This window comes from Ptychodera flava, chromosome 4, assembly GCF_041260155.1.
Source record: "Ptychodera flava strain L36383 chromosome 4, AS_Pfla_20210202, whole genome shotgun sequence".
NCBI classification, from domain to species: domain Eukaryota; kingdom Metazoa; phylum Hemichordata; class Enteropneusta; family Ptychoderidae; genus Ptychodera; species Ptychodera flava.
Window position 1 is genome coordinate 8,934,935 of NC_091931.1, and position 22,546 is coordinate 8,957,480.

Here is a 22,546-nt window from a genome sequence, read left to right on the forward strand (position 1 = left end):
TTCGAAAACTACCGCTCATCACTTGGGGTCAAACACAACCTAACAGCACTCTACAATCCACAATGCAATGGAGGAGTGGAACGCCTGAACGAAACGCTGAAGAATGGTCTTAAGGCAAATCTCGCGGAAGGGAAACCATTCGCAAAGTGTATTAGCACCATACTTCAGAACTATCGAGCAACGCCACATGCAATCACTCAGAAATCTCCTGCAGAGCTAATGATCAATCGTCAGCTACGCTTACCACTTGATTAGCTGAAGCCACCATCAGCGATAAAGAAACAAGAAATAGATGATCTAAAGTCAGAGATCCACCGGCGTCAGCAGAAGATCAAAGCATATACTGATATGAAACGTCATGCTAAATCATCAGCACTTAAAGTTGGTGACTTTGTGAGAGTCAAGCGACCTAACCGCAGTCATAAACTATCAGCTACACTTTCAAAACCTCACTGTATCACCAAATCACTAGGGCAGTCAACGTTCAGACTGGATGATGGAACTACATGGAATGTTCGACGGTTATCACGTTCCTATCAACATGCTCCAGCCACCGCGCTATTTGACTTCAAGTCCACCCACCTGATGGTACCACCAGTTTATCCATCGGAAGGAACATCTACCCATGATCAACAATCTACAGGACGACCTCAACGTACTGTTCGTCTACCAGCGTATTTGAAAGACTATGTTCTTACCTGAGACAGACCTTGATTTGAACTTACTGGGACACTGTACTTCTGACAATAAGTTCATAAATTGTTGTTGATGTTTACTGTGTTTATTCGCGTTATCTGCATGCACTTAAAAATATGTATTACTCTGGAGGAGGAAATATGTTGTGTCGGAACTGTCAGTTATACATATTGTTTATTTTGCATGGCCTTAACTCCCAGAAGGCTTTGTGTTTGAGCACATGTTGTTCTGTACTTTGGTGATCGACACACCGCATTAAAGCTGTTCTCTTACTACATGCTGTAGTGTTTCCTTGACTCATCCGATACCACAGTCACCGCAGTAACCTTTGAGATAAACAGCATTGAATTATTTCGTCCATAGAAAATGCATTGGTGAAAAAATGCTGACCCCTATATTTTATCACACATTTTGATAATACTTACAAAGGAGAATCCAAAAAAAGAGAAATGACATTACTTTTAATTTTACTGATCGTACATCCTTAAATGTTTGAAACGTTCTACATATGTTCAACTAATACATATCTAATTGTTCCATGAAGCACTGAGCAGTGTCAAGTTCATGAACAGCTCGTTTGCATATTAAATGAAGTTTTGTAATTAGTGATTTAACTCCGAGAGTACTGTGCGAAAGTTGATGAAACCTCCTGCATATAATGATCTGACAGATATCTGTTTGTTCTATGAAGCATACTACTATTAATGAACCTTTTGTAAACCACGTGAGCACATCCAGTTCACATCTGGTTTTGGCTTCCTTTGTAAAATTCGTTAGCACTTTCCTGTTTGCTATGGTGGTGGACATTTTTGCTAGTGTCAATATTATAATAAGTTCAATTTCCTGTTAAATTGAGCAGCTCTAACCTTCTTCATCTGGCGAGAAAAATATTAGTTTTGCTGTCGCCACGGGTGCTGTCATGGCTGCCAAGGCATTCCTTTTCAGGTAGTGACATACCAAATAGACTCCTTATGGTTTTTATTTTTTTCACGGTTATAGAAGTCCCAAACCCCAATAAAGTATATATTTTCTGAAAGCTTTGATATTAGGAAATCCGAATGTGCACAGTACACAGTCATTGTTTGCATAATAGTCACGTGACAAGCGTTTCGCTGAATCTTCCAAAAATTGGTTTTTCCTCACTTAAACAAACACGCTGCAAGATTACTGGTTGAAATGTATGCATTGACAAGCCTTAGCAATTCCCTTCAAATCCGTGTCTGCTATATTTTTCTCTGAGCCTCCATTCAAATTATGGCACGACAGTTACAATTCCTTAAAAAGCACCTTTGTATAACACCTTCAATAGATCAAAAAACCCCAAACCCCCAAAAACCCTAAAACTAAAAACAAAAAAATAACGAAAGGAAATCGCAGATACGGATTTGAAGGATATTACCAATTCTATTCACCCACCGATATTTACCGATTTTGCAAATAACAATGTTGCCACCAAAGACACGACCAAACAAATTTCTGTTGCAAAGTTGTAAATACTTAATGAGTTTACAGGCACCTTTTGAGCTCAAATGGTCTGTTTGCCTTGGAGAATGAGATTATATTAGAATATTATCACAGTATTGTTTTGAAAATTCCAATATGGTCGCAAATCAGGCAATTAACTGAAATCGTTTTCCCAAACTTGCAATTACTGGCACGAATGAATGAGATGGTCAGTTGATTTTTGAGAAGAAGATATTTTCGGATATTATCTCATGATCATTGTACGTTTTGTGCCAATACATATTGCTACCAAACCATATGACTGATTTACACTGCCTTTTGTAAGCTTGGGAGTAGTTACAAAAAAGATGACGTTAGTAAAATTTCAGCTTCAATAGTCAGTTGGTTCTCGTGAAAGTGATTTTTATTGATTTAACTGGCTGTTTTTATCAAAACCCAATACGGCGGCCAAATTTGCATGACCGCTCGCAATTTGATTAGCACATTTTAGTCATCTCTGTGCAAGCTTTATACAGAAAAATTTGACAGTTGTCTTAGTGGTTTTGAGAAGAAGCCATTTGGTGACCACTAGTTTATGACAAGTCGGAAGTTTAAGGTCAGGTGCACGAGTTCTCATATGATCCTGTAAGGCCTCCAAGTTTGAGAAGTTTACATGGAATGAGTTTTTGAATTCGATGTTGACAAAGAAATGGCAGCTTCTGAAGAAGAAGAGAAAAAAATATATGAAGAACTCGAGCAAGAACATTATAGGCCCAAGCTTGTAAGATTGCACTGTTTTGGGAGAGTCCCTAGCCCGTTTAAACACAATATATGTTGACATCCTAGTAAGGTCAGCTAAGATTTTTGGTACCACAGGTCATGCAATATTCTCTCTGAAAAACAATTCCCTCACTATCATCACAGTCTCGGTTGCAGACGACACTGTCATCTTATCTTCGCATTCTACAATGTGTAGATGTGTAGACGACCCTTTCATCTTTTCCCAGTCAACAGTTGTTCCCGTTCGCAGTTTGGAAAAAGTCAGTGCCAAAATCACGCATACCACATTACCATAAATAAACAAATCACAAGAGATAGTTTGAACGAGCGTTACAACTGGCGATGATGCATGCAAAAAGACTCATAGCAGTCAAAAATTCAAAACTATCAGCCAGGTGACAGTTCGAAATAAATTAATTTTGGAACAAGTCTTGACTTGGCAAGTATGAAAGCGCCATTTAGGCATGTGCATATTCTAGAACAGAAAATACGGTGTCGTCTGCAACGAAGGCGAGTGACAACTGAGAAACTTCTCCAATTTTTCGGTTATTCAATTGAATGGGATGTTACAAGCCAATTGACTGCAATATTTTGGTAACAGCATATAAAAGTTTATTCCATCCCTGGGTCCGAGAGTCACGTGCATCCAAAAGCAGTCCATTTCCTTAAGCCGACAGATTTTTGCAACGGCCCACGGCACTCTGCCACTCAAGCCCTCGGACGGCAATTGTATGCACCCCACGGCACATGGCCATCAATGTATGCAATATTTACATGTACTTTTCTCTGTTATCTCAAGCTTTGCGCTATTGCCGGGAAACGTGATACACTTTAGATAATGCCACGACAACTCATATTCTAAAAGTAAAATCATCAGAGCGAGTGGCGGGGGTTGATTGAATTACCGGTATGAACCATCCAAAAGTTGATCTGTAAATATGTTGTCTTTCAACAGTTCTATTGATAAAAGGTCAACGTACACAAAACGCTTTTTTGGGAATTCATGTTCATACTCTGAATTCTATTCAAGCAATAACCCCACGGCAAGTGGTTATATTCGTGAGTCTGGGTACAATTTGCAAAATGTATTTTTACCCACCTCCGATGGGCGATATACAATTATATTACACTAATTCGTAGTTGTCAACATTTTACACAGTTTTGTAGACCAGACGTATACTGGAAGAGAGTTTCAGCTTCTGTGACAATAGGGATGCAGTGGCACGGCGAAGGAGAAAAAGAAATCGTTACAAAAACTACTTGCTAACATAAGACAAAGAAACCAAAGCTGCAAAGAAAGAGGTTGGTGGTATAAAGGTCTAGTGAAATGGTCCTGTTCTTGTGACTGAATATATTCCAGGGGGCAATACTATTACAATAGCAACAGAATTGCAACCTAAAAGTACGCGCGAGTGTTAATTTTTTTGATATTTCTGTGCGCGGCTTTCATCAGGTCATTTTGTGACACTCAGGTTACGCCCTCCGCTGGGATCATGCTTGGCCATCTGTGACGTCACAGGTGGTTTCATTTACGCTGCCTTATCTCTGCCCGGTATCTGCTAACAAAACAGTGTTGGCACTGCCAATTCGCCACATTTGCCAATGCGAATCAAAATCCGAAGTGGCGAAAAAAATCGATCCTAATTCGCCACAGTGGCGAAACTGATTTTTGTTTAAAATATATGGCAAAATAAAGAAATATAATTTTTTACTATAACCCAAACGGGATTCGAACCCCCACACACTCACGGCAACATCGCCTAGCTGAAAAACATGGCCTTTTTTTAGTCTTTTGTTGATCTGCGAAAAAGCGTGGCCTTTTTTAGTCTTTTGTTGATCTGCGCTTCTCTCTCGGCGATTCATAAAAACTGTATCTACTTCTGTATTATTGCGTTCTTTCCGTCGTACGCATTTGCAATCAAGCCAAGTCTCGCAAGAGATTTGACGTCATTTAGTCTAGTGTACAGCAGGCATAAATGGCTCTCGCGAGAAGTGAAACTTAGGCACACGCAATTGAGTCCTTGCAATAAATTTGACATCATTTTGTCTGGTGTACAGCAGGCATAGGAATGCTCACTGGCAAGAATTGAAACTTTTGCTATACATAGCAGACATACACATTTAAATCGAGGCCACAAGGTTTGGTGTTGCAGTTGATTTGCATGGCGGTCCAGATGTTTCCTTGTTGCTGCTGTCGATTTGCATGGCGGTCCTCGTGGTCCGGTATTCTCCATTGTTCTTCATTTTAATTGCCGTCCCAATGACGCGTTCCGTGTTGCTGTCGATTTGTATCATGGACGACTCTACCTCCATGATTTGTATTGCGTTCTCTACGTTCTGTACTGTTGTTCATTTTAATGGTATTCTCAATGTTCAGTGTTGGTGTTCATGCAACTGATTTGCATCGCGGTTCCAACCTTCTGTGTAGCAAGTAGCACGGCAGGCTCAGCCGATCGTAAGAACCAGAAGAGACAAACACATTATGGTTCAAACACTCAACACTTGACGGGAACTTGAAAAAGTTTACAGTTGAGCCATTCATGTTCTTGCCGCTGTCACAGTCACCAAAAGAACAACGTGAACACTGTCCTCATCATGTAAGCGGAAATCCTAGAAGATACCCCCGTGGGGAGCTTACGGAGGTGTGAAATACTTTACTTCCCGATATGAGATACGGCGTTGGGCAAACTTCGGAAAGCCGAAAAAAGTCAACTGGAGAAGCTTGGTGGACACGCCCACATTGCATTTTTCTTTTGCCATATTTCATAATCATGTGCGCTAAGCGAAAAAAGAAATGAATGTGACTGTTTTATAGACCATCAACTGTATTTTTGTATTTTGCAACATGGGCATTTCACCAGACCTATAAGTCTTTTTTGGCAACACATATAGCAGTCAAACGTATTAAAATAAACCATAGCAAGAAGAACCCTGCGCTGACACCCCTACCCCAACCTCAACCCCTGGGGACGGACTTTTGTGCTTTCCCCTATAATTCAGTACGGATGATTTTAGCTTTGCCGTTCAAGGTTTTAGCAAAGTCTAGCAACCACTGTAAGTCTTTGCGATACTCCTTATTAACTCTTATCCTGTGATAAGGATGTTTGACTTTTCATCAAATAAATGATACGTCTCGCAAAAGGGAAGTACAATTACCTCCTTGGATACCCCTATTGTTAGTAATCTTTCAAGTGTTTCCAATCAGACTGATTATGAATGTGATCACCTGTTAAGTCAAGTTAGATATCACTGAACAACAAAGGGAATGATTACAAAATGTACTGTTGCGTAATTCAGATGCATTTGTTGATTCTATGGGTCGATTGGGTCATTGCATTAAACATCAGATTAAGTTGAAAGAGGGTACCGTACCGTTTAGACGCCAGCCTTACCGAGTTACCCCGGAAAAGAGGGTAAAACTTGAGCGCCAAGTTGGTCAGTTATTAGAACAAGGTATTATCGAGCCTTCTACCTCCCCTTTCACGAGCCTGCTCGTTTTGGTCCAAAAGCTGGATAATTCATAGCGTTTCTGTACAAACTTCCGGACCTTGAATGATTTAACGGTTCCTGATTCATTTCCCTTGCCCAGAACTGATGAGTCCTTAGAAATGTTGGGGAAAAACAAACCTCAGTACTTTTCTACTGTAGATTTACAATTAGGGTTTTTCAATTAGATTTGGATGAAGAGAGTAGTCCGAAAACCGCTTTTGTTACACATCAGGGTTATATCAATATAAACGACTTGCCTAGGGGTTGCGAAATAGCCAAAGTTGTTTTTAACGTACCATGCAGCATGTATTACGTAATGTTATGTGGAAATATGTTCTATGTTATATTGATGACATCATTATATTTAGCGACACCTTTGAATCACACCTCCAGCACATCGACGATGTCCTATCCAGGTTACGGCAGGCTGGGTTAAAGTTAAAGCCAGGGAAATGCCAATTTATGCGCAAGAGTGTAAAATTTCTGGGGCACATAAATAAAAGGGAGGGAATCTCTGTTGACCTGAGTAAAGTAGAAGCTGTACAAAATTATCCCGTCCTCACACTGTAACTCAACTTAAATCGTTTTTGGGACTGGCTAATTATTACCGTAAATTTATAAGAAACTTCTTAATTATTGCTAGGCCCCTACACAAATTATTGACAAAGGATGTTAATTTCGAGTGGAATCACCAATGTGAAGAGGCTTTTGAGGAATTGAAAAGGGTCTTATGCGAGGTGCCTATTTTGGGGTATCCTAATTTGACGGATTACTTTGTGATATGCACTGATAGTTCCACGCATGCTCTGGGATTTGTGTTAGCCCGGCGGCAAGATGGAGTGGAACGAGTGATTTTGTATGGGAGACGAAGTTTGAATTGTCATGAGAGGAACTATTCCATTACTGAGCTTGAGGCGCTTGCTGTGATACATGCAATTAGGTATTGTGACCCATACATAAGGAGTAATCATATCGTCATAGTAACTGATCATAATAACCTCACTTACATGTTCAAACAGAAAATTCCCAGGGGTCGAATTGGTCGCTGGATCATGACCTTGCAGCAGTATGACTATGAGATTATTTATAGGCCAGGCAAGAAACATATGAATGCCGATGGGTTGTCCAGGAGGCCATATCAGCAATGTGAGGGATACAAATCTGATGTAACTGATTTGGAAAACGCCCCAGAGTTTAAGTATCGTCCTAAAGAACAATTCCCGCTAGTTGATAAGGCTATCAATACTGAACCTGTCCAGCCCCTTGATATTAATACTTTGATTACAGAGCCATCTACCGACCCCGACTTTGATAATTCCCTCACTTCTGGATATGGGACCCTGGTCTCAGAATCTAAACAAGATAGTAAAGGCTCTCAAAGTCAGATAGCAATCACTGACTCAGATCCCCACGTGAACTCTGCCAACGACAGATTAGATTTAGAGGTAGAAGTTCAAGTTAAGGCACAACAGAGGAGTGATTCTTATTTAGTTAATTTGTTTAATTATTTGGAAAGAGATGAATTACCAGCTGATGACAAGTTGGCTCGTAAAGTGACCAATATGGCCCCTAATTATGATGTCGTTGATGGTGTCTTGTACCACTATTGGAAACTGACTGGGAAAGCGACTACCAAAATAGATTGTGTAAGACAAGTTGTAATTCCAAAGTTCTTAAGAAATTACGTAATTAAACGAGCCCATTATTGTGTATTGGGGGGACATCTGGGATACTCTAAAACATTAGGGGTCCTAAGACAACGGTATTTTTGGGAAAGAATGCCAAGGGATGTCAATTTATATGTTAAGACTTTTGCCCATTGCCACACCCGAAAGAAGGCCAGCCCTCCTACTAATGCTAAATTATTACCAATTCCTGTTTCGGGACCTTGGGATCGGCTAGGAATGGATATTGTTGGTCCCCTGCCTCGTTCATAAGAACGACATAAGTATATTTTGGTCCTTACTGACAATTTTCTAAGTTTCTGTTAGCTTTTCCCCTCCAGAATGCTCGGGCTGAAACAGTAGCTAGGATACTGTTTGATGAGGTTATAGCCAATTATGGCAGTCCAAGGGTTTTGTTGAGTGACCAAGGTTCCAATTTTCTTTCTCAAGTCGTGAGAGAGACATGTCCTTACTTTAACATCAAGTGCAAACACTCTAGCCCATACAGGCCTGAGACCAACGGGCTCACAGAGAAATTTGATGAGGTCTTGGTCAACATGCTGTCAATGTTCGTTGATAGCCGGCATAAGGATTGGAATCACTATTTGAGTTCTGTTTTGTTTGCGTATCGAGTTAGTCCCCAGGAATCAACGGGACTGTCCCCATTTTTCATGTTGTATGGCTGGGAGGCCACCTTACCCATGGATGTCGAACTCCAGCCCGTTGACTGGAGAACTAGAAATATCGACACTCATTTGAAATCCCTTGCTGACAAATGGAGTGTTGCATATAAATTAGCTAAAGAAAATATCGCAAAGTATCAACAAGATATGATGGCAATATTAAGAGGTCTCAGGAATTTAAGATAGGTGATACGGTTTATCTCTATAAACCATCCGTAAAGCCAGGTGTCAATAAGAAATTTGTTCACAAGTGGACGGGACCTTATGTCATATCAGATGAAGTAGGCCCTGTCAATTACAGATTACGTCAGTGGAACAGTGACAGAAGTTACAGAAAAATAATACACGCCAATAGATTAAAGAAGGCTTATTTGCGCCCATCAGAATTTAACTCATCCGACAGATCTTGCGCCCAAGTTCACACCTCATCGGAGTCCGATGATGAAAGAGCAATCCCCCATAATTCCGGAGCAAACTCACACTCTGACCTTAATCGAGCCGAAAATTACGGTAGCCGTGAAAGCATATCAGATGCTTCTTCCCCTGATCAAGATGCCGAGGGAAACTCACAAAGTGACGCATCCTCAGAACCATATTATGAAGTTGAGCGGGTTTTGAAGGGTTGTTATAGAAATGGTAGATTACAATATTTAGTGAAGTGGAAAGGGTATACGCATAGATCTAATACATGGGAAGATGCCAAAAATTTAAATGATGCAATGCGTGAACATTTGGAAAGGAATCCTGTCAAAATTGCTGGCAAGGCCATTATAGCTGCTTTAAATGTTTAACTTCTTTTGCACTGATGATTATGCAGCATTGTTGTCGCGTGGATGATCGGAATGGCTGATTGGTATGAATGAAGGGCCCATGTATGATTGAGATTGTATGAATGGCGTGACTCAGCCTGCTAATCTGATTGTGTGAACGATTACCTAAGTCAAAAACGTTGTTGCTCGACCCCGCCTTCTGAGCTGTCCATCATTCTACTCGTCTTCCTCTCTTTTGTTCTATTTAGGGGACCCTGGTTAGAATTCTATCTGTGGTGCTACTTTTGTGTTTACCTGGTGTAAATGGCCAAGTAAATCCTGATATGGTCATTCGACAGAATTCTGGGGTAATTTTCGAACCAATAGCTCTGGTAGAAGTAGCTTACTCTCAGTGGCATGTTACCTTCTCTATTCCTCGACTATCCTTTAATGGTTTAGATGAAATGATTACTCAAATGCCTGACTCATATTCTTGCACCCATTCTTATAATACATGTTCATGTTCTCTCCATGATAAATCTATGCAATCATATCAACACGAAACCGTTCAATTGCTCCGAGATGCCAGGAGGGTTCAACATGAAATTGACAATGTTATAGGAATGATAGATCTTGAAGATGATTTCGATACGCGGAAACGACAAGAGGCCATTTTGCCCTTTGTTGGGAAATTGTCAAAGGTTTTGTTTGGTACCGCTACTGCCAGTGATGTTCACATTCTAGCACAGCACGTACAAAAAGTTGAAAAATCCCAACGGCGAACAACAAAGATTGTTTCGAGTTTCGAAAAAGATTTCACATCTATCGTTTGTTTAACAAATAGTCGACTTGATAATCTTTAGAATTCCTTCAATGATACTCATCAGGACATAATGACTCTTACATTGTCAGTTGGATCACTAAGTCAATTTATAAATGCTGGTCGGCACACTCAAGAAATGTTAGCCGTAGAAATCCAAATGATACATGAGGTATTGTGCATACGTATATTGAATTAAATCGGAGGTCTACATATCTACTACGAATTTTGGGTTACTCGAGGGACGTTTGGTTGCGTTAAAATCTTTAGTGCAAAATCGTCTTCCACCCGAATTAATTAGTTCTGCCGATATAAGGAATACACTTCAGTCTGTCGACTGGCTATTGAAAAGGCAGTACCCTCACTTCCGTATAGCTCAGAAACACCCTAAATACTATTATGAACAAGCTCAAATCATTCACTATCACACTCAAAAAAATTATACGTTAAAATGTTAATTCCTCTCACCAATTTGAACACCATACACCAGCTGTATAGGGTTATCACGTTTCCAGTGCAACTCCCTGATTCGCCACTCCACCAACAGAATAATTCCTTTCCTAGGGGTTATACTCAAATTACGGGACTGTCCTCATACTTTGGCGTAGCGACAGATCTGTCCACGTATTTCGAACTCGATGTGGACCAATATTCTCGTTGTCAGGGAGACCGGATTAAACGATGCCCAACCCAATTTCACATCTACAAAGATACATATAAAAAGTGTATTTGGCACCTCTATCAAATCAATGTCAAAGGAATCAATGACCTTTGCACAACTAATCTCGTATTAAATCCCAGCTCGGTATCTCAATTTGTTCAATTGCCCCAGTCACAAGCGCTGATTCAAGGTTCAACCATAGATTGGGCTTTACACTGTCGTAATCAAACTGTTATATCAATCCCCCATTGCAATTTCTGCTTGGTACGAATTCCCTGTGTTTGTGAATTACACTCTGTTGATTTCTTCCTTCCCGCTATGATTACCACTTGTCAACCAAATACTTCGTTAACTATTGTACACGCCGCAAATACGGCTTATCTTTCGACTTTTTATCCCTTCGATGATGTTGTACTCTGCTATCTCTACCTTTGATAAGCCTTGGGTAGCACAATTGCCGGACACAGCGGTCCTTCATAAACAATGGAATCGTTCTTTGGCGGTCGATCAGTCTATCAGGTGTTTTGTGGTGCATGAACAGGTGTTTATGTCTCCTGTCGATGAAATGTCATACTAACTTTCCTCTGATTTGTTCGACGTTTTTATTGACCCGACTATACTCCCTATTACTTTGTCTGTTGTGATTCTATTCGTTCTTTCACTGGTAGGTCAATTGTACTTATTCTGCAGATTCAGAAATTTATACAAAGCTTTGGTATTAGCTGGTACTATCAAAAAGGCCAGAGGTAATCTGGATGTCAATAAGATGTATTGGCAGTCCACGGTTGCACCGACGAACGCCACTATCTCTCGATGACCCTCGGACTTTCTTGATTTTGACGCTCACACATTACAGACCATAGTGATCACTATACTCGTCTTTGTGATTGCGTATCAAGTGTTTAGGTACTTCAAACACATTTTTCTTCGTCTTTTTTGTAATGCACGTGTTAATCGCCTTGACCTCCAATGGCGAACACAAAAGACGACTCTGTTTCTTGAAATTACGTCCCCCGATCAAGCCATGTTTGTGTTTGTCAAGGATATTACACATGCCCCTTGTCAGCTACGAATAAATAAGGTTACGAAACAAGACCTACTTCTGAAAAAGGGGACATGTTTCTCTCGTTATCTAAAGGTAAAATGGGACCCTGTCTTTATTCATCAGTGTGAGATAGGACGAATTCCAACTAATAATAATTGTTACCTCCCGCCAAAAATCTCTCTTTCATTTCGACAATATTCACAACTCAGGTCCATGTGCGTCTTCCCTCTCAAAATTCGCCTTTTAGCAGGATATCAAAATTTCGCCATATTTTCCGAAGTTCAGTCGATTAATTGCCAGGATGAAGTTGTCCAGTTACGCAACATACCCACTGAATTAATATATTTGCGCAGTGAGATCTTGAAATTACAAAAGAAATTGGGAATAACTCCCATTGAAGGGGACCCTGTCACAATAGATAAGAAAGTCCCTTCCGGGTCAGGAACCGTTAAAAAGGCCATGAAACAGGGATCAACTCTAAGCCGACGATTATCCACTGAGACCAAATCCGGCGCTATGAATCCCTTGACCCCGATAGATGAAAACCCCGATGCAGTGGTTATATATGAAAGTTTGGAACATGAAACCCCTAAATCCTCAAAAGGGGGTGTTCGTACAATGGACCGGCAAGGATGGTCCTCAAAGAACCAGAAAAGAGAAAAGGAAAAAAAGCGCTTAGTGAAAATCGAGGGAGCAAGTAAATCCTCATCCCCTGAGTTTATAAGGGTGGCCATTGAGCAGTATCGTACGCCTCCTTAACTCAAGAAATCATGCATTGATGTATGCTTGGGTGGTGGTATAGTTACATAAGTATGGTATTATGCTGACGTCACATTTATCACAATAGCAAGTTGAATTTGTATGTTATTCGTATTTACTCGAAGTACTATGTAACCTTGTGTTTAATATTCAATGATATGTCTTGTAATATTTTTCCTTCTTGTTCTCTTTCCTTTTTTTTACAAACTATGCTATGTATTTTTTTCTTAATTTTCCAATTTTAATAAGTAAGCACCCAAAAGTGTTTTTCCGTGGGGATGGAACTAAAATACTCCCCATGGTAGTTGCTACTTTTCTTTGATTCTAATAATGTTTCTGTTCTGTAATTTCCATTTGTGTCCCAATGCGGGATGCATTGCTTTAAAGGAGGGAAGTGTTACAAGGAAAGAATTATGTAGTTATTATATTCATACTTATTTACTCTTATGTATCGATATATTCATATTTATTTACTCTTATGTATCGAATGACTACGGAATCTTATTAGTCATTGTTATAGGTCAATCACCTTGCACTTTAACGGACTTCAAAATGAACAAAGCTCAAGGTGTATCAGTGATTCAGCAAAACATTTATCTTGCTGGAGATATCTTGCTTGAAATAGAAAGTATATCTTAAGGAACAATCAAGGACTGTTACAAAACCGGCTTGAATTAAGTGCAAACCAATCACTCGATGTAAATTTGAGACCTTAACATTGTATGGAAATATATTTCAATCTGACCATTTTAGTAAATCAATATGATTAGATTGTAGTTTCGCTCATTTAAGGGAGAATTTTATGAGAAAGAGCAGAACACGATCCTGCTGGGCACGTTACTGTATGGTAAACTCAAGCCAATAAACCCTCCTCATACCAGTCTAACTCATTGTGAGCCTCTGCTTTGTTGATCGTCCAGTACCTCATCGCACAAATTCCCCCAGGTAGACGATTCGTCAGTATCAAAGGAAATCGTCTAAATTGTTCACACTAGTAAAACCACGTTTCTCATCATACGTGCGATGGAGTTCGAGACGCGAGTGAAAATACCAGGTGCACAGGAAAGACCATTTGAAAGCAAATTAAATTGTCAATGTAATGGAACTGCTTAGCATCATAAGGTCCGAATATCCACTTGAAGCCTTGCAAAGTGCGGTGCTTTGGGTGTACAGGTATAGACTTATACGCCTTTGAAATGTCCACAATACCAAAATAACAATTTTTTGCATATACTGTCCACTATATCGTTGATCGAACTGTAGATGGTTTTAGGTGGAGACATGTGATCACCTTAGGCGTGCACACAATGGGGATTTTGTGACCCTGACATGTAGTTTTCCCTTGTCCAAGTTCATGCAGACAAAAACAGTTTGTCAAGCTTATGTTTGACTTAGGTTTTGCCCCTGAGTTGTAGCATTGCAAATGTTACTGATTTTTGATAACTCATCAGCATCGTTTTTCGACGATGCTGAAAGGCGACTCAGTGATTGCACACCACTTTGTGGCTGATTCTGACCTTTCTCCCGTTTACTTGGTTTCACGTCATCAATGTTGACACTGTTGGCCGACGCGCCAAACGATGGCTGAAGTTTTGGCGGGCTGAGCTGCGATCGAGTCGACTGTTGGTGGATAACCCGTTTTTCCCATCTTCCAAGATGTAGGACTGCGTTCAAAAATTGGTGAGGGTGAGGGGCTGGATTAATTCAGGGGGGATTTGAAAATTCTGTGGGTCGTCGAGGGGGGACAGTGAAACATACATGTACAGAAGATCAGGCCAGAAGACTAGGAGACTTAAAAATTACCATGGATTTTTGAATTCTGGCATATCAGAAATAGATAATAATCAAATATTAGAGAAAAAATGGGGTCACCGTGCAGATTTTTTTCTCAAATCACTTAAAATCAATATATAAAACCATTCATTTAAAGTTCATGCAGTGAATGCAATTTTCTCATCTCATCGTACAATAACACAAAAGTAAAATTTTGAACAGTAAAGACTCTTAGACTAAAAGAAAAAAAAAAGCATGACTAAATGGAATCATTCACTTTTTTACCAAATTTGCCATTATTACACCCAAAATTTCTGAGATTGAAAATTATTTGATGGGATATTTAAACCTTCCAGTATTGTCAATTTTGTAAAACATTTGTAAGTAGCATCTACGTTGTAAATGTCTTGCACTTTTGAAAAAAAAATTATCGGTAGGTCACTGTTCTGTTTTTTTACACTATGGTAAAATGTAGCCAGGAATTCACAATTTGCATACTCTCTCATGATAATCATTTTGTGCGCTCTTCGGCTTATGTAATTCATCTGGCCAGAGTTGGATAAACTCAAATCGGCTTAGACAGATAAATGCAAAAAGTCCACTGATGCATTTAAAAATGAATAAATTTAAGAACTGGCCTGTAATAGGAATATGGTTCTACAACCTGCTGATAAGGGGTAGTGCAGAAGTACGCAATACTTGTTTACTGTTACTCTGCGTGCATTTCTAATAAATATGTGGCTATATGATAATTTTTTTTGGAGGGACTTGTAAAGTTTTGATCATATAGATGGGAAGGGGTCTTGAAAATATTTAAGGGTGTTGAGGGGAAATCTGAAAAAAATAAGATTTCAATCGCAATTCCTCCAATCCCCCCATTGTTTTTGAGCGCGGCCAAGGTGTACTTGCCTCATCGGTAGTATGTAAGGAAGTAACTGCCTCATCGGTAGTAGACGGTTGCTTGCATTGAATAACAAACTTGATGTGATTCTCATCATGTTAGATCTGTCAGCGGCATTCGACACAATTGATCATGAAATTATGCTTCAGAGACTACAATTTCGTTTCGGTATAACGGGCAAATGTCTATCTTGGTTCCGTTCGTACCTCGTTGATCGCCAGCAATGAGTCAAGGTTGGATCTGCATCATCCCCAATGTCTCGCATGAAATACGGTGTTCCGCAAGGATCTGTTGTAGGCCCCCTCTTGTTTACACTCTACACTGCATCTCTGGAAGACATCTTCGTACACCATGGGATTGATTGCATGTTATACGCGGACGATACGCAAATTTATGTCATCTGCAATAGACCTGACGATATTCGTAATAACATTGAACTCTGTGTCGACGACGTGTGCAGCTGGATGAAATCTAACATGCTTGTTCTGAATGACAACAAAACTGAAGTTATCCACTTCTCATCACGTCTAAAATCTGATGTGACAAAGCTAGACAGTCTGAGAATTGGTCAATGCGACATATGCCTTCAGTTTCAGTCAGAAATATTGGCATTACTTTAAGTCGGGATGGTAGCATGTCTGTCCATATCAATATGTTGTGCAGAAATGGTTTCTTCTAGTTGCAAAGAATAACTGAGATTCTTAAACTTCTTGACAGATCTACAACTGAAAAACTAGTCCATGCATTTGTGACGTCCCACGTAGACTATTGTAACTGTCTTTTGTTTGGTATCCTTAGAGAACAACTTGCTCGATTACAGTCTCTAAAGAATACTGCAGCGAGGTTAGTTTCTCGTACGCGCAAAGTCGATCATGTCACACCCGTACTCAAATATTTACATTGGTTACCGGTAGAGGCCCCGACGGATTTAAAATTCTGTTGCTAACATGCAAAATTATCCATGGAAATGCACCTGTTTATCCGAGAGATTTATTAGATTTATATGTACCAGCCAGAGACTTGCGATCTAGGGACAAATTATGCTTAACCCAGCCCCGTGGAAACTTTAACAAGACATATGGACAGAGTGCGTTTTCAGTATGTGCACCCTTACTATGAAATGATTTGCCATTTGAAATTAAGACCGCCAGAAGTGTAGATAGTGCTAAGCGCAATTTGAAAACCTACCTTTTTACTCAGTTTTATGTGTAATTTTCTGTTTTACTTTTCTGTTGTTGTACTTTTAATTATTTTATCCAGCTATGTACGATGTGCTGAGACGTATGTGTAGTGCATTTTAAATATATTTTAATAATAATAATAATTATAATATTAATAATAATAATAATTATAATAATAATAGACAGCAATGCCGGGGCAAAATGTCACGAAAGTCACGAAAATCTTGTCTTGTATGGCTTGTATCGTTCTTGTATCGGGTGAGCTGCCTCTGATGACGATGGCTTCGTATCTCGTCGACGACTCCAGGCAATTTTGTCGTCATTTTATTCATAAGGCATAAACTCGTTAACTCTGAGCAAGACTCAGGCTGTACTGCCAAACTGATTCAGATCACGTGACCAACTATAAAACGTCATCATTAATAATTAGGCTCATTATAATATTTCAAGCAGGCTTATACTATGCATAAATAATCCCGGCTCCCAAATGGTTCGCCTTTCGCATCTGCATTCGGACAGTTTGGCTATGTCAAACTTTTAAATGACACCCATTAAATTTTAGCATGACATTTTAGTGATCGAACGTTCACTGCTTTTGATCACTAACGAACCTCATTTTAAATTGAATTTCACTCTGCCGGAAGTCACTATAGTAACAATTGTGATTCAACCACAGGCTAATAAGATAATTCTTAAAGGGCCTGTGTCACGCCGTTTACTGCAGCCCATCGGGCCTTGAAGTGAAGTTTGTTCGCTGCGAAGCATCGTGTATAGTTTGATAATTTGCTTGTAAAATTTTCTTATGGGGACGTACACCTAAGTCAACTCAGTTGACTTTTTTCGCCTTTTCGAAGTTAATCCTACAACATTACAGACTATCATGGTGCGTAATGCATGCCAAAATTAACATCCGATTTCCTACACCACTGGCCGAATTTTTCCACTAGTCATCCACATTCGGGTGGCGATTTCTGAACCCACTCACTGAATCCTTCAAGTACTGAACTCCCTAAGCTCAGCTTCATTAGTTTCTACTTATGACACGAAACAAGACCCCTACGTCACACAGCGTCATGCCTACGTCAAATGACATCACAAAAATTGTGGAGTCAATTTTCACTAGCATGCTATATGATTGGGCAAAATTAGCTTTGACCTCTGAGTCAACAACAACAAGTACGTTTACGTCACCTCACACACTCCAAACAGTGGTGGCGCTCACTGACCAATAGGCCCATTTTCATAGCTGTTTTAATAGCGTGAAGTGTGGGCGCTCGCAATTTCCTCGTCCGTTCAGAACTTCTCTGCTCACGCACAACTTCGTCGTCTGTTCACGATCCTTTCTAGTAACCGTTGTCTAGCTGTTTTTGACGTGATGTCTGATTCGAATTCGAATAATTAATGCCCAAAACGTATCGCCCAACAATGGCGCAGCCCGGCTTCGTAGAGTACGAAGGCTACTTGGGGTAAGCCTAATAATTCACGTGCCGCGTTCCGCGAGTCATGAGCCACGATCGGCGTGCCGCGAGCCAAATTTCACGATGCACGATTAGCATGATAAGCATGCTAGAAATAATGCATTTTCACTCTCATTCACTTTATCGATTCATCTTCACTGTTAAATCACATTTAATGGACGCCTTGTATGTGCATAAAGTGGTAACCTGCGATATGTGTGTTCACGAATTCAACATGTGCTGGCCGGTAAGGGACTGGAAAACAATTATAGGGAGGGAGGGCGAAATTTTCAAAATGATGCTGAGAAAAGTGACTCTCCCGAATTGTTATGCCGTCCCTGTAAATGCTATAGTCAACATCAATTATGTTTTATTTGACAAATATTTACTAATTCATAATGTAACGCCTCATCCCACCAAATAGGAAGGCTGTTGCACTAATATACTGGCAAATAAGTTCAATTTAGGTCAAAGGTCAGCCTGGTTACTCGATATTTTTACTGTTCACATTCCTACCATGATGACCAGCAAAAATCAGACCTATAGCAATATTGGCGCTTGATATTTTAGGAGAAACTTTAGTTAACATAATCATCTCCGTCCAATAAACTTCAGACCTCCACCTTTGTTAGCTAGACTATAATTTGTAGATGTACATAATAAGTGAGGTACAGGATGATTTGATGGTCGAAGGTAGGTGTGTCCCATACCAGTCACAATTCGATAGACACCAGCCATCTTTGACTCTTACGTAGGATAAGCCACGGCTTAGTTGCAGAGGGGAGAAGGGCAGGTCAAAGGTCATAAATTCTCAAAAATAATATTGTAAAAATCTTCTTAAAATTATCACGGCTTTAAAGACCTAGATATTTGAAATATAGCAACCTTACCATATGGTCTACAAAATAATGTACAGAATTGTGATTGATCAATTTTTAATGTAACAATTTTACGCGAAAGTTGTTTGTTGCAGCATGTTTAGCTAGAAAAAGGTACATTTACACTCCAATTTAATCATTGATTCATTTTCATGAATAAATCAACATTCGGGCTTCAACGCCCCCTTCTAAACGCATGAACCGGTGACCAGCGAATGTGTGTTTACGAATTCTACATCAAGGGGCAATGCAGAAAGGGACTCGAGAGAAATTATAGGAAGGGAGGGCCAGTATTTTTCAAAATCAACTTTCGCGTAAAATTGTTACATTAAAAATTGATCAATCACAATTCTGTACATTATTTCGTAGACCATATGGTAAGGTTGCTATATTTCAAATATCTAGGTCTTTAAAGCCGTGATAATTTCAAGAAGATTTTTACAATATTATTTTCGAGAATTTATTACCTTTGACCTGTGCTGTCCCCCTGCAACTAAGCTCTGGCTTATTCTACGTAAGAGTCAAAGACGGCTGGTGTCTATCGAATTGTGACTGGTATGGGACAGCAACCTTCGACCCTCAAATCATCCTGTACCTCACTAATTATGCACATCTATAAATTATAGTCTACCTAACAGAGGTTGAGGTCTCAAGTTTACTGGACGGAGATGATTATGTCAACTAAGACTTCTGCTAAAATATCAAGCGACCAGGATGACATTTGACCTAGCCAATATGGCTCAAGGTCTGATTTTTGCTTGACGGCCACCATGGGAGGAAAGTGTACAGTAAAAATATCAAGTAACCAGGATGACCTTTGACCTGAATTTAACTTATTTGCCAGTATATTAGTGCAACAGGTCTAGGTGTTACATTATGAAATAGTAAATATTTGTCGAATAAAATATTATTGATGTTGACTAAAGCACGTACAGGGACGGAGTAACAATTCGGGAGAGTCACTTTTCTCAGCATCATTTTGAAAATTCGCCCTCCCTATAATTGTTTTCCAGTCCCTTACCGGCCAGCACATGTTGAATTCGTGAACACACATATCGCAGGTCACCAGTTTATGCACAAACAAGGCGTCTATTAAATGTGATTTAATGGTGAAAATGAATCGATAAAGTAAATTAGAGTGAAAATGCATTATTTCTAGCTTAACATGCTAATCGTGCATCGTGAAATTTGGCTCACAGCACGCGGCGTGTGGCCACGTGACACGTGGCACGTGTATTAGGCTTACCCCGTGAATTTGGCTTACCCGCTGATTGAATAGCACAACAGTTGATGAAAACAAGCGAACCCGTTCAAAATCCTGAGAGATCAAGTTCGAGTTCAATGCCCAACCCAAGTCGGGTAACCAGGAACTGAGAACATTGTTTTCTTTCAGTAGTACTAGTAGACGTGACCGGGAGACGTGAACAATCAAGACCAAAATGGTCTGAATACAGCAATCCCCATGGTCCCCAGCACCAGGTTTTACAAGTACCCACAGGTTTTGTTGTCTGCGCGATTGTCATAAATGTACCGTCATTTATAGAAAGGGACGAACTGCAGCAAATGGGTTTGGGGAGAAAAAGGTGAAGTTTGACAGAGACGGAGTCAAGGTCGTGTTATCACTAATCCTAAAGATTTTATTTGTCTAGTTTATGCACAGATTATACCAAAAAAGACAATAATTTGTAAGTCTTTAATTTTTTTTCAATACATTTGTTTATTCACTGTATAAATTACCCACATTAGATTTCAACAAATGACATATATCCTGCCATCACAACACAAATGAACATTATCCATTCCAACGATAGTACTTATGCAAGAGAGGGAACGTTTGTTGATCAACAAGAAGTGGAATGAGAAATAATATTGTCAAATAGTTAGGTTCAAGATTGACTACATCAGTAGAACAATGTAAGATATTGTGCTAATATCCAGCAGTGTTTTTGTTAAGTGCGGTACCTAGGTAAATGTTACCGGGTTTCCCCAGTCATTTTACCCGGGTTACCCTTGGTATATCAGTACAGTCATACTAGCGGACAACAGAAATTTTACCAGGCTTCCCCATGTTCCCCAACCTTAGCAAAAACACTGTCCAGTGTATATTAACAAAACACACTACATGTACAATGTGCAGCCAGAATGCTATAAACTTAATCCTGTTTAAGATAATGGTGGGGAAGAGATACGCAGAGAGTTTGGAATGAGCATTTAATAGAAAGTAAGAGGCAGTGTTCGAGTGATGTCATGTGAGCATATTGTCTTTACAAACAATTTGTTTTCTAGTTTTAGTGCACCAACAACATGCCCAACATTTTGTGACCCTCCCCCTCAGAGGAGCTCTAAAAATTGTGACCCTCACCCAAACAGAGGTTCAAAATTTGTGACCCTCCCCCAAATCCCCCCCGACTCTCCCCCTGCTAATTTACGTCCAGTCCCTAACCACTTGAATGTCAGTGAGTGGGTTAAGAAGTCGCTGACCACATGAAGGATTCAGCGAGTGGGTTCAGAAATCGCTAACCATTTGAATGTTAGTGAGTGGGTTCGGAAATCGCCAAGCCAAATGCGGATGACTCGTGGAAAAATTCGGCCAGTGGTGTAAGAAATCGGATGTTAATTTTGGCATGCATTACGCGCCATAGCATATCCTCTGTAAAATAATTGCAATCATACCAATCCATAATCCTATGACAGTAGGTCAGAATTCGCAAGACAATAGTTGTAAACATAGACACAAAACAGCACAGAACAGACAGTAAATAGACGGTACACAAACAAAGTCATAATTATGAAAGAAAGATATATGGACCTCTGGCCAGAAGACCAAGAAGTGATGTCAGGTGTTCCGAAAATAGTAAGCGCATCCTGCCCCACATGTGGCACCCGCCATATATCAATCTATAACTTCTACGGCCAGAAGTGTGAGACAAGGACTTCCTTTTGCACCGTGCAAGACCTCCTGTCACTCAGTACACTTAAGTTAATTAAGAGGGCCACATCATTATTGCCATGTCAAGCAAACGCTCTATTCAAAAGAAAGGGCTGAAAGTTGTGCAATGAAACTTACTTGAATTCTGATGACTCGAAGTGAACTTTGATTTCATCGTCTTCTACTAATTCCCCGCTGATGATATTCAGGAATGGAGAATATTGACTGAGTTTGTCGACATCAATACGGAGTTTGAAAATTTCGCTTTTGGTTTTATCACTTATGTAACTGCCACTGACCGGATCTTCACCCGTACAGTGTCTCGTCCCAACACTTTGGTAACCACCCCTGACTTTGTCTTCAGAAAAATCTTCTTTGGCTTAGAGACAAATAATAAGATAATTTAAATTTTGATGTTTGCATCGCACTGTTTGAAGTTTGTTGTGTAGAAATAGTTATTGTTGTGCCGTTACTGTAAGTTTGGTGATTCGCCGTACTCTACATCTGATGTGGTGACCGTTCACATCTCCCGTGTCCTGCTTTTGCTAGCCGATCATTGAGCGTAATTTTTGTGTGAGGCATTCTGGTTGTTGCTGGCCCAATACATATGCAATGTTGATCATTTTACTGATGTTTTA

At 39.8% G+C, this 22,546-nt stretch overlaps 1 protein-coding gene across 1 annotated transcript; it reads left to right on the forward strand.

Moving 5' to 3' along the window:
- The first annotated feature begins 7,460 nt into the window (after positions 1–7,460).
- LOC139130586 (uncharacterized) lies at positions 7,461–8,941 on the forward strand. The gene is made up of 2 exons (XM_070696335.1): positions 7,461–8,054; positions 8,414–8,941. Exons 1-2 carry the CDS (start codon positions 7,461–7,463, stop codon positions 8,939–8,941), a joined length of 1,122 nt encoding a protein of 373 aa, XP_070552436.1.
- The last annotated feature ends 13,605 nt before the right edge of the window (positions 8,942–22,546 follow it).

Excerpts from the sequence above, each read along its gene's own strand:
- LOC139130586 (XM_070696335.1), top strand. The coding sequence starts at position 7,461 with ATGACCTTGCAGCAGTATGACTATGAGATTATTTATAGGCCAGGCAAG. Across the intron at positions 8,055-8,413 it reads CGACTACCAAAATAGATTGT|AATGCTCGGGCTGAAACAGT; the intron begins GTAAGACAAGTT and ends TTTCCCCTCCAG.